This window comes from Zychaea mexicana (genome assembly GCF_025766255.1).
Source record: "Zychaea mexicana strain RSA 1403 chromosome Unknown BDB00scaffold_38, whole genome shotgun sequence".
NCBI classification, from domain to species: domain Eukaryota; kingdom Fungi; phylum Mucoromycota; class Mucoromycetes; order Mucorales; family Lichtheimiaceae; genus Zychaea; species Zychaea mexicana.
Window position 1 is genome coordinate 1,879 of NW_026516701.1, and position 13,380 is coordinate 15,258.

The following is a 13,380-nucleotide window of genomic DNA, read 5'->3' on the forward strand; positions in this document are numbered from 1 at the left end:
CATTATTTCTTTATATATTTTATGTATAGTAAAAAGGGTCTAAATGAATAAATCTATGATAAGGAGCTTGCACTATCACTGCTTACAACAATGAGTAACTTTAATTATAAAAATAAAAATTAATAAAATTTAGAAGGAAATATATTTTTAATAACTAACTATTTTTAAAATTTAAATTATAATATTTTAGAACATATTCTTTTTCTTTTTAGTTGATTTCCCATTTATTATTTTAGAGATGATAAATTTTTATTTGTAGAAATCTTTTTTTGTAACTTATATTATTTTATAAAAATTAATAACCACATATATAAATATAATCTATATAATTTGTTTTCTACTTTTAAAAAATATTCTTATTATTTTTTCTTTTTTAGTATAATTATATATTTTTTTATTAGCTATCCTTTAGAAGTTATTGTAGGGCTACTAGGGGTCGCAATTGGACGGGTCAGGTCGGGTCAAGAAAACACTGACCCGACCCGACCCGTTCAACCTGATGGGTCAAAACTCGGGTTGACGGGTCACTACTGATTTTGATTTGGTGACAAAGGAGGTGTCAATCAACCTGAGCTTGAGCACTGGAAGTGCAAAACTACATGTATACACAGCTCTCTAAGATGATGGCACGCAAATTCCTAGCAGTGCTAGCAATATCTACGTTTTGTGTGATTATTCTTAAAGGTAAAGGGGTTTGCGCCATAACAAAAGAAATCGTTTGCGCTCACATGATTTAAAGACAGCATAATATTTAAAGTATGGTTGAAAAACGACTTCCCTATATGCCCCTAATCCTTCTTTTCCCTTTTCTTTTCACTTCTTTCTTCTTCCTTCGATTTTCTTTTCTCAATTCCTTTTCTGTCTTTTGTCAAATCGCGTCTCTCACTGCCACTCTCTATTGTCTATTCTCATTGTACTATTGCTTCTTCTTTACTTTGCTACTTTTTTACTTTGCTACTTCTTTACTGCTATTACATATATTGCTTGTAGCTTACTTATCTTACACTTTTGAATATAAAATATGATCCCACAATGAAAAAGAATATAAGTACGTTTTATGTTACAGTTCTATAGCAGACATATTGACAACTACATCTTTAATATAATGATCCTTCCCAACAAGAAGATTGACTACTTTTGAATACAAGTACCTCATAGATATACACGGGTCACAACGGGTCAACGGGTCGGGTCAAGGGTTAGACGGGTTGACCCACGGGTCAAAAAAGCATCAACCCGACCCGTTGACCCGTCCTCAACCCGCGGGTCGGTTTTGACCCGCGGGTCAGATTGCGACCCCTAAGGGCTACTCAATATAATACTGTGATTGGAAGCCATAGTAAAAAGAAGCCCATATTTCATCCTTGAACAAGCATATATAATATGCAATGACTTCTTCGTCTTCAACGGATGCTATCTTTGGTAGGGAATGAATTCTGATGTAGTTCATATCTTCATCGCTGAAGACATCTTCCCAGCAGCTATCGTTTGTGTTGAGAATGAAACTATGTCCAGCACTATAACTCGGTTAGTTTTTGCCATCTATGATATCTAAATAACCATGATGCTAAACGATAGTACTTACTGCTTAAAGTCCAGTGTGCTACAATATTAAACCATCGTATCTTCGACACAAATGCCAGATAGCAGCACCCACTTGTCTTGCATCTTCCGATGTGCCTCTCTCATTTGCTCTAAAAATCTACATGTTTGTGTGGATGTATTCGTCGAAGGATAGACAGCAGCAGTGGCAGCAACAGGGACATTCTGGTATAAGTACTCATACACGCTAAGCCAGTCTGGCACACCAAGTACCTGATTGACAATGAAAACACAATAAATAAGCTTCGCTATTGAGATAAAATAAACATGAAAATGATACAGTAACTTATTCAACGTTCAGTTTAATCTTGAGGCAAAAGGATACTTTCTGACTATTTGACTAAACAAACAAGTATGACATCTTGTTGTCCAGCATCTCAGATGCATTAAATAATAAGCTCAAGAAAATATATTGGATCATGTAGCATCAATACCAAAATTGACTGAATAAACAAAGGGTCTTTATTATAATATACTGTATATTTTTCTTTGTAATGTAAACGAATCGGAATAGAAGAAAAAGAGTGAGTGAGAGTGATATGTGCGTTTGTTTGTATATGTGGAAAAAGGTGGTGAAAATGCAAGAATGGAAAGAGAGAAGATTGACATTTGCGTATGTGGACTATTTGTTGTTGTGAGAGGAAGAATAGAGGAGCAAGTAAATGGGGATATATGTTGTATGTACTTATTTAGCTTGAACATTGACGCGAGCAGTAACTCGGCGAGGATCAAGGGTCTCGGGATCCAGCGAAGGCAAGAGGTACGAGATATCATCCCAAGGATGTCTGTACAAGCCCTGCTTCAAACGCTTCTGATCCAAGTGATGGCCAATGAAACCAAGAGTACGACCAAGGACGAACAGACCGTTCAAGGTACCAATGCGGGAGTATTCTTCAGCTTCTTCACGGGTGAAAGCACCAGAATCGCGCAACAAGTCGACGAACGAAACAGCAATACAACCATCGACGTTCAAGATCAAGTTGTCCTTCTTGCTGGTGGTGATTTCTTCAACCTTCAAGGCGTAGTCGAGAATAGGAGTGTGGGGGAAGTGCTTCTTGACATAGTTCTTGACAAGCTCGACACGCATATCAGGGTTGGTGCGAGACTTGATCTTGTGACCGATACCGGGAATGAGCTTGTTGGCCTTGCGCATGCTGGTGACGAACTCACGAGGAGTCATGCCGCTGTCGTAGGCGCGGGTGAAGTTGGTGGCAGCACCATCAAGAGCACCACCGAAACGCTCACCAATGGTTAACAAACCAGAGACGACGGAGGAGATCAAGTCCTTGCCAGCACGGGTGGTGATGATTGTGTTCATGGCCTATAGTAAACAATAATTACGCTTTGTGAGCTAACTCTTTCCCTTTTGTTTCATGATCATCCTTCCCAAGCGATATGTGCTAGTCCATATATCCTTCCCAAGTGTGCCTCCTGCAAACCACACATCCTTCCCAGCTAAATACTTACACCAGACACAGCAGGGCCGTGATCGGCAGTCAACATCAAGACCATCTCAATGAACTTGCAGGCATAGTCGGGCAAGCGGCGCTTGAACCACAAGAGCGACAAAACACCACCAATACCAATATCGTCCTTGAACACATCAGTGATGCGCATACCAGCGTACAACAGTTCCTGACCACGGTCATCCACAATCGTCGAGACGAAGCTTGCAGGCTTACGGACCAAGCCCAATTCCTGGGCCCACGAGTAGTCGATGGGGATCTTGGGGATTTCGGGCTCGGCAACAGGGACGACGGTACCATCCTTGACGAGCTTCTGGTAAGCCTCGGCCAAAGAGTTGGGCATCTTTTCGAAAGTCTCGGGGACAATGATACCAGCAGCACGCATGGCCTTGTTCTTGGCGTCGGCGGTTTCCAAGTCAGAGTTGGCAAGAGCACCAGCGTGGCCGAACTGGACATCGGTGGTGAACATCTTGGCGCAAGTACCAATACACCAGGCAACGACGGGCTTCTTGATGGTACCGTTCTTGACGGCCTCAATGACACGGTATTCCTCAACACCACCGACTTCACCGAGCAAGACGAGCATCTTGCAGTTGGGGTCGTTCTCGTAACGCAACAAGTGGTCAATGAAGGTCGAGCCGGGGTAACGATCACCACCAATGGCAACACCTTCGTAGACACCGTCGGTAGTACGCGAAATGATGTTGTTCAACTCGTTGGACATACCACCGGACTTGGAGACATAGCCGACTGAACCAGCACGGTACAATTTGGAAGCAACAATGTTGTCCATCATACCACCGGTGTTACCAATCTTAAAGCAGCCAGGCTTGATACCACCCACAGTAGCAGGGCCAATGACAAGCACCTTGCGACGCTCAGCTTCGTGTAACAATTGACGGGCACGGCGTTCGGGCACACCTTCGGCAATGATGGCAATGGTCTTGAATTGAGGGAATGTCAAGATCTCGCGAGTCGAGTCGAACACGGAACGGCACGAGGCAAAGTTGACAACAACGTCGGCTTCAGGGAACTTTTCGCTGGCTTCCTTGAGCGAGGTGAAGACAGGCACAAGCGTTTCCTTGGTACCCCAGTAGAACTTTTGCACGTGCGAGCCACCAAAGGGATAGACCATGGCGGCAACAGAGGGAGTTTCGCGCTTGCACATAAAGTCAAAGTCAAGCATGCCCTGGACGGCACGGGGCTGCATACCGTAGACGACAGCACGGGTCTTGCCGGTGAAGGGGCGGTACCATTCGGAAGACTCTTGCTGCTGCTTGTCAAAGTATTCCATGCGTTCGCGTGCATCAGCAGTAGGGGTCTGGTTGTCGTCAGCGAGCTTGAGCTTGGGGCTGCGGGTGCCGTTGGCAGGGGTGGTGGCACCGCTGTCGCCACCAAAGATCTGATCTTGGAACAAGTTACCGCTCGAGCCAGTGGGTTGGTCGTTGCCGGTAGAGGACGACTTGCCGAGCAAGGCCAAGGGGACAATGTCGGTAATGTGGGTTTCAGGACCAAACACCTGGATCTCAACACCCAAGGTCTCACCAAGGTGACGCATGGCGCGCAAGCCTTCCTGGTAGTTGGGACCACCACGACGGATGAAGATGCGGACCTTGTGGGAGATGAGAGCCTGCTTGAAATCGGTCAAGGCACGGATGATGCCCTTGAAGGTAGTGGCAACGTTGGTGAAGTTGGCAATACCACCACCGATGAACAAGGTCTTGCCCTCAGCATGGGGTTCGCCACGGGTCATCAAGTCCAAGATGGTCTTTGCATACTCGTATGTCTGGGTCTCGGTAGGGGCACCGGAGTATTCACCGTAGTTTGCCAATTCGTTAGCATAGCCCAAGGCAGCGATGGCGTCCGAGTAAACAACGGAAGCACCACCACCGGCAACCATGGTCCAGATACGACCATCACGGTTCAAGACGGTCAACTTGAGCGAGGCACCGGTCTTGCCGTCGAGTTCTTGGATGTAGGCTTCTTCCTGGCTCAGTTCACGGCCAAAGGGGGCAGGGAACTCCATGGGAGGGCCGAGATCGGCGTGCTGCTGCTTCTCAGCAACAGGCAATCCGATATGCTGGGGAGCACGCGCAATAGCCCACTTGGGACCGGCCTCGAACTCCGCGGTCTGGTCAAGCTTGGCAGCCAAATCAAGATACATGACCTGAGGTGTCTGGCCTTCCGCGGGATCGGTGACAACCAGCGGGTTGATTTCCAGATACGTAAAGTGAAGATCCACGTAGACAGAGTACAGACGCGTGACGAAGTCGACAAGCACGTCGCGCTTGAATTCTGGCACGTCCTTGAGCAGGGTCTCCTTGATCGTGTCGGCCGATGGGAAAGCTTCGTCGACCTTGACCAACAGCTTCAAAGCCTTGGCGTCGACATCGCCAACGTCGATACCACCTTCGTGTGTGAACAGGATGTAGTCGCCCTCGCGGACAGAGTTGATGCAGACATAGTACTCGGTGTTGGCAGGATGGGGTGTGAATGGTTCGACCAAGAAGGTCTTGATCATGCCCTTAGTGCGATCGATCTGTTACAACAACAACCATCACCATCGTTCGTTTGTCGGTCCAAAAAATACGAGATTGATAATCAACAATTAGCACATCTCTTTTTTTTTCCAATAATTTCTGAAGACCCGATAAACCCGAGATATACCGATTCTTCTTCCGACCCGCCATTTACCACCCACGCACACACGCCAGACAAGCATACACGGTCTCAGTGTATATGCCCACAAAAATCACACACGCTCTAAAACACACACAAGACATTACCTGGATTTCCTTGCCAGCACGTTCCTCAATCCATTGTCGTGCCTCGGCCCAGTCCTTGTTCAGGGTCAACAGACCGTGCTTGCCACGTCGCTTGATAAGTTGATCGGGCTTGGCCACGAGCTTGTCAGTCAAGAGCCATGGGTGTGTCTGTTCAAGGGTGTCGAGCTGCTGCTTCAAGCTGCTGTCAAAGGCAGCCTTGTTGTCCAGAAGCGAGGTGTCCACCTGGACATGGGCCAGCTTGGTGGCGGCGGGTGCAAACAAGGAGGGAGACTCCTGTTGTGAAATAAGAGGTGCACGGAGCAAGTGATATGCCAGCAACAGCTTGCCGTCATATTCGCGGATGGCCTTGGCGGACATGGTTTATATGTGATATATTAAGAGGAGGAGAAGGTAAGGAAGTAAGTAAGAAAAGAGAGGAAAAAGGAAAAGGAAAAGAAAACAGATTGTAAAAGAAAGAGACAAGGAATATGCAAGCTGTGCTTTATACTGTTTTTTTTTTGTTGGGATCAAATGCAGCTTTACTAGTAGCTGTCTGGCTATCCGGCTTTTTTGACAAGATGGCGTTTTGGCCCGTAATGTTCCAACAGCATGTTGGCAAGCTCATCTTTTGCCGGTGAAGTTTCGTGTGACTGGGCTGATCCCGTTGCCATTTTTGGTCAGCTGCCGAGGGCATAGGCTTGATTTGGGCATGTCTGCCTCGGTGCCAGATGTTCAATGTCCCCCACCCCCCAACCGGAAGGGAAACCTTGGGGTTTTTTTGGATCCGCATTTTTTGGGTTGATAACTAAGTTTGATGGATAGGTAATTGAGATTATAATAATTTTGGTGTGTTTTTTTATTATAATTTTTATCGTTAATTAGTAGTAGCAGTGGTATCGCGTGCTAAAATGTTTGGAAAAACAGTAAGTGTGTGTGTGTGTGTGTCTGCTAAGACTAATGATGTCGTTATTGTTGGCGCGCCATATTATTAAGAGGATTATGTAAGGCAAAAATGTATATATAATGCGTGTGTGTGTGCTGTTGTGTATATAATATGATAGATGAGTGTAAGAACATAAGTTACTTATATAAATGGGAGTGGGGAGTAAAAAGAAGGTGTGTGCGTGTGCGTGTGTGTGTGTGTGTGTGTGTGTGTGTGTGAAAAGTAACATAAAAGCCCTTTTCAGATAGGAAACAAAGCATAAAGAGAAAACAAAATCTACACAAAGAAAATAAGCGGAAAATATGTATATAGAAATAATGTATGTATAAGAAAAGGAGGAGGGGCTGTCTGTTGCGTAATGCTCGGCTTGTTCTCTGCATAGTATGCGAGAGGTGCTGATGCACGCGAACAAAGAAAGGCAGACCCCAATTGGAGGAGATAAGGTTTTTCTGGGCATCAAGCGGCGTAGGACTAGTAGTAGTAGTAGTAGTAGTAGTAGTAGCGGTGGTAGTAATGTAGTAGTAAAGAGAAATATAGAGAAAATATAGGCTTGTAGGAAGGTAAAGAGGAGTGGAGTGCTTGATATAATTTCGGAATATAGAGTAAATAAATGAAAGAAAGAGAGGGATGTTTATGGTGGATTTAGAAAGATGAGGAGAGGAATTTGTTGTTGTTGTTGCTGTTGTTGTTGGGTTTTGAATGGTGCGTGTGTACATAAGGAATAAGAAGGGAGAAAAAAGAAGTAGAATCCACCATGCCCGCATCCCCCCCCTTCTTTGGACGGTCTTTACAGGGGTACAGCAGCAGCAGCTACAGCGGCAGCGGCAACGACATCATTCCACTGCTGTAAACCGGCTGCTGACGCACTAGTGGCAGGCATTCCATACTGGAACGCTGCTTCACTTGCTGTTGACACGGACTGCTGCTGTGGATGGGTTGAGGTTGTTGTTGCCATAAATTGTTGTTGTTCTTGCTGTTGCTGCTTCTGTCGTTCCTGTTGCTGTTGAAGCTGTCGCCTGCGTCGATCTTCATGACGTTGATGTGTCTTCATGTGCTGCGACAAGTTGTCCGAACGCGAAAATGTCTTATGGCAGTTGGGGAATGTGCATGAAAACGGGCGCTCCAACGTGTGGATGCGCATATGACGTTTCAAATGCTCCAAACGTTTGAATCGTCGCAGACATTGTGGAATAGGGCAAACGTGCGACTTGTTTTGCGCCGTAGCTGCTGCCATGGTACTCGTGGCAGCAGTAACAGGGTACGAAGCACGTCGTGAAGTCGTCGTTGGCGTTGGTGCCGTCGTGGGCATCATCGATCCTGTTGTTGTTGGGTAAGCTGCAGGCCAGTCGTTGGCATTGTTGTGCTGCAGCAAAAAGTACTCGTCAGAAGCAGGTCCTGCGGTCAAGTAGGATGATGCAGTAGTAGGCTCTTGTACTGGTTGGTTGAACGTGGGCACGGATGTTGGCCCCATCATAGTATTGTTGCTAAAGTCCGGAAACTGTGAAAAATAATGCATATTTTTGAGTTCTTCTCGAGTCTATATGTAAAAAAACCTTTTTGTCCTTGATTCTTACCTGTTGGGTTGGACGGTTCTCGTAGACAGGATAACCGAATGGTGCAAGCATATTACCAGTTGACGTTGGCATGGGAATGCTTGTTTCCATGCCTACTGACGTTGCTGTGTTGCTGCTCGCTGACTTGTTGCTACGTGACAAAGAAGATCGACGCTGTTGCTGTTGCTGTTGCTGCTGTTGCATCATGTTTTTCTTCGTATGCGTACGACAATGCGCATGAAAGTTGTCGGACCGACTGAAACTTTTTCCGCAGCCCGGGAAATGGCACACATGAGGACGCTCACCAGTATGGACCAGCATGTGTCGCTTCAAGTGCTCGTAACGCTTGAAGCTCCAGCCACAGTAAGCGTACTTGCACACATGTTTGTGTTGAACATTAGGGGCATCGGACGAGCGCTGCTGCTTTGGCTTGGATGATGATGATGACGATGTTGTTGTTGTTGAGGACGACGATGAACACGAGTCGTTGGAGGCTTGCTCTTGCTGTTGTTGATACTGAGGAGGAGAAAAGGGGGGAACAGGGGCTGTGTTGTTGTTGGTGATGGTTGGATTGAATGGCTGCGGAACAACAGGATCCATCATGGCATAGCCATTGTTGTTGCTCTCAATCATACCATATGAATCGAAGCACGATTGTTGGCTGGTATAACCGAATGGACCTACGTCGACAGAGAATTTACGCTGCTGAATCGGATCGTACAGAACTGTCGACATGGGCGAAACGGCAGCTGGGGTCAAAGGTGTGGTTGATTGGCTGTCCGAATACATCATCATCGAGGAAGAAGAAGAGATACATGATGAAGAAGAAGGTATAATACTGGTGCTGCTGGCGGGGGAGCCGTACAAATGCTGCTGTAGCTCGGGTGATAGCATAGGTGAGGTCGACGATTCTGACGACGTTCCGGCATAGCTGATATTGTCCATTCGCATCATTTTTTCCAGGGTTTTAACTTTACGTTGTTGGTTTTTAAATCGATAAGAAGCGGGAGAGAATGAAGATTTATATAAAGTAATAGTTTCTAGCAAAAATGAACAATCATGTCAGTAAATAGAAGGCAGTATAGCAGTATGTAATGGATCTTTACCTTTAGCAAAAGTGTAGTTGCAGTTGTAGTTGTAGGTTGATAGTAGAAAGAGAGAAAAGACAGGGCCTTGAAGAAGAGATAGTGTAATAGATATAAAACGTATAATCTCGTATGTAACTTTTATTCCGTCTGATTATCCGCTTTATATAAATGCGATTAGTATAGGGATTTTTATTCTCATGATCCTTAAAGACCTAGAAAGAAGAAAAATAGGGAAAATGCAACCTCTGTTGAGTTCTCTTACACAGATGGCTGGTGCTAAAAGAGCGACAAAAAGGATATAATGGATCTACAAAAAAGAGACGTGCTCGAGCTCAGTTAATGTGCGTGTGTGTGTGTGTGTGTAATTCAGGGATGGGTGCGTGCACACCACCTTGCTTGAATGTTGCTGGGTGCTAAAAAAGGTCTTATACCCGCTGTAAAGCAGTAGTAAGGCAGCCCGACAGAATTATTGTTTTCCACAATTGCGTGGTCTGGGTGTGCAACACTTGGCCTATCAGCTCTTATTTTCTTGTGCCCCTTGCTTTTTTTTAAGATAGAGGCAATCAGACAAAAAAGATGGTGAAGGGTAAGGCTTTAGGGAATAACTGGGGGAGTGTTCCCTTTTTTTGTTATTGTTCACACACTTACTGTTACGGGATTATATTTCTTTTTTTAAGCGAGATAAAGTAGTGGTGGTAGTATGATATACGATGGTGTTTGAACAAAAGGCGTTCCTCGGGAGTGATGTGTGTGTATGAGAAAGGGACCATACAATCATCTTGCTCTCTTTTTTTCCATCGTTTATTCAGTAGACAGTACAGAGTACTGTAATTTTTTACGATACGGCGATGATGATGAATACGACATCGCTCAATGGAAATAGACACAGTCAACCTTTTTTCCCCTTATTCATCGCCAGAAAGAAACAATTGCTTGTTACTGTATTCATAACATCTATTCATTATCTGATATATGGTATGGGTGCTGTTGCTGCTGTGATTATACCCCACTACTCCTTACTACTACTACACAGAAAGTACTGTCAATATCATCTCGATGACCCATGCTTCAACTCCCTTAGAGACTCACTCCTTTTCCGAAGCACCTGCTTCCTTGCACGCACCACATCACAAACTACTACTAATACTACTATTACTGCTACGTATTCATTTACACATTACACCCAGAGGAAAAAGGAACATTCACCTCCCCATTCATCCTCCTTTTTTAAACTATTTGCATGTTAATACCCCGTTTGGATTTCATTCCCGGTTCCTCTCTCTTTCTCTAGGTGCAGTTTATGCAGATTATTCTTTCAAAAGTGTCCGAAAACTTTTTGACTCCTCATTTTCGACGCATCGGATAGTAGCAGTATGTGTGCAAGATAGTAGCAGATGCCGAATAGATATGTATCTGATCGCAAATATATCGTGCCGATAATAGTTATTCAAATTACACTATTTTGCAATTGTAAAATTACTGCAACAGCTGCAGTAGTGGGGTCAATTCCGTCGTGGTTTAGTTTCCGCTCGCGCGATAACCTTTTTTATTTCACAACAGCAACTACAACAGCAAAAAAACCATGAGGTATGCACACGCTAGTAGTTTTGGATTTAGCAACAACACGCTTATTACTATCATTGCTGATGGTGTCATTACAGCTAGTAATCAATTGAAGGAGCAATAAAAAGGTTATTGAAGAAAAGGGGATGGAGAGATAGATCATTTTGACGAAAAGTCGTAGCTTGTAGTAGCTTGTAGTAGTAGTAGTAATAGTACATGAAGGTAAAACCACGGGTTCTTTTTATTAGCGCTCTAATTATCATCAGTAGTAATCTTAATATTGTTGTCCAATTCTCGGCTTGTATTCTTCCCTTACAGTTGATAGCTGCAGCAGGTGAACGTGTGTGTATGATAGTGTGGTGGTGTAGGTATTTGATGTGGATGGGGTCTTGCCCTCCCCCCCCCTCTCCCTCATATCATAACCTGTCGTACGTGTGTGTGCGTACTCTGTATACAATGCATATATACTTCAAGGTTTAATGGGCTCTGCGCACGTTTATTAAATCTCGGTTGCATGTTTGTGTTAATATGTTTTCTCGCTACGTATTCCCGGGGCTTTGCATGCACACGCTTTGTATTTCACTACATACTTTTGCTGCTCCTTTTTTCCGCCTTGTGTCAGATTAGGAAGTTAGCTCCTGTGCGCATAATGGATGATCAAACTAGTACATACTAGTCAAGTATTGAATTCATGCGAACTAGTGAGAAATAGTAGCGATTAGTTGAAAGCGGAAGAAAGAGGCATTGTTTCTGAAAAGCTGGTGATGATCTCTCGTGTCAAAGGATTTAAAAATTCGACAATCATCGTTATTTTTTTGTGAGGCAAATAGTAAGAAGGAACCTTCTCAAAGTATTACCACTGTACACTCTTCTTATCCTCAACATTGAAGAAAAAAACAACAACATCCTCCTTGCCAGTTCATAGCTTCTTGTTCATTCTGCTACAGTGCATAAGCTTATTAAAGTAGAAAAGTCAGGGTCCAACCTACTTCAACACAGCAAACATAGATGTTAATGATGATGTTGAAATACAACTCACGCAACCACCACATAATAACCCCCAAAGAAAATAAAAAGTTGGGGAGCCTGTGTTCTGGGAGCTCTGTTTTTTTTCCGGCTAGAGATACGTCCATGTTGAAACAAAACCGATGAACGGCAGCCGCTACCGCTTATGGAATCCTTCCGAGGGTTAGCAAATTTGTGTGCTCCAAGTCGCACGGATCATGTCATCTCCTTTCCCTTCTCAGATGATAATCGTGTAACGGATTTCTATTTTAAATCTCCTATACAAATTGTGTGTTCCGTGTGAGCAAATGTATCTTTCACCACACACATCCCAACACAAAGGAAAAAGCGTCCATCTCAGTCAGAGAAAGGAGAGGAAGGTGAATAAAGTTTGTGTTGAAAGTCTCGAGCTATTACTGAGAGACCCTATTGCACGAGGTTTTTTTTTTTTTTGAGGAGAAACGGATACTTTATCGGTGAGAGTTACCGAAATCAAACTACAGAAAGCAACAGCAGCAGCAACCAGGCAAATTCACCATATAATGTAAGCTATCTATCATGGTGAGAAATTATCCACTAACAATTAGCTATAATTTCCTAATTTCCAAAAAAGAAGCCAAGGAACACTCTTCTCAACATGACAATCACATTCTCTTTAACATAATCATGTAGCCCAGCATTATTGCGCGTATGAGTGTACCGAGTATAGTGCTGCTGAGAGACGATGGTAGTAAGCAATGGGTGGCAACTACTGCACATACTGTATAAAGTAGTACATGAAAATCCGGCCCCGCTTTCCTAGTGATTCATACCTTTAAACGAGATTCGATGACCTGCATATTATAATTTACTTGCTTTAGTTGTTGCTGCAGGTCTAAGAGATGAAAAACATATGTTCCATCATGTCGTCGTCTTATTTTAGCGCCCGGAACAACAAAACTTCTCCCTGCAGGAAGAGAGAAACCCAATTTACTAGACATAGCAGCATGTAAGCCGAGATGATTTGAGTCCACAGAACGAGAAGGGTCACTTTTTCCCTCCTCTTCCTCCTTTATTGTTTTCCTCTTCTTACGCGTTGATCGTGCATAAAACTACTACCGTCATCGGTTAACTGCTGCACTGCTATGTAGCAGCTCAATTTGTAGGACTATCGCTATCACAATGGCATCGTCGTCTTACTCCGTAGTCGTAGTAAGGTCTCGTTTCGTTTCGAAAAAGGGTTTATCATAAAACAGTGAGAGGGTGCTTCCATCCATTCAACTGGTAAGAAGAGCTTTTAACAGCGACAATGCTACTCTTAAATTATGGACACAGGTCCGCAATTTATTTGACTGTGCAACATTCGCAACTGACTGACAACTGCTTCTAGAGTTTTCCAAAACTCGTCCTGTGATT

General features: G+C 44.1%; 2 protein-coding genes across 2 annotated transcripts; both read right to left on the reverse strand.

The window, feature by feature from the left end:
• Nucleotides 1-2,287: 2,287 nt before the first annotated feature.
• Nucleotides 2,288-6,211, reverse strand: BDB00DRAFT_764053 (citrate synthase-like protein; the record flags this gene model as incomplete). Its single annotated transcript, XM_053119436.1, has 3 exons — nt 2,288-2,923; nt 3,070-5,607; nt 5,855-6,211. 3 exons carry the CDS (start codon nt 6,209-6,211, stop codon nt 2,288-2,290), a joined length of 3,531 nt encoding a protein of 1,176 aa, XP_052979467.1.
• Nucleotides 6,212-7,563: 1,352 nt separating this feature from the next.
• BDB00DRAFT_939086 (uncharacterized protein) lies at nt 7,564-9,283 on the reverse strand (the record flags this gene model as incomplete). Its single annotated transcript, XM_053129307.1, has 3 exons — nt 7,564-8,274; nt 8,351-8,701; nt 9,014-9,283. The coding sequence occupies 3 exons, from the start codon at nt 9,281-9,283 to the stop codon at nt 7,564-7,566; spliced, it is 1,332 nt and encodes a 443-aa protein (XP_052979468.1).
• Between the last annotated feature and the right edge of the window lie 4,097 nt (nt 9,284-13,380).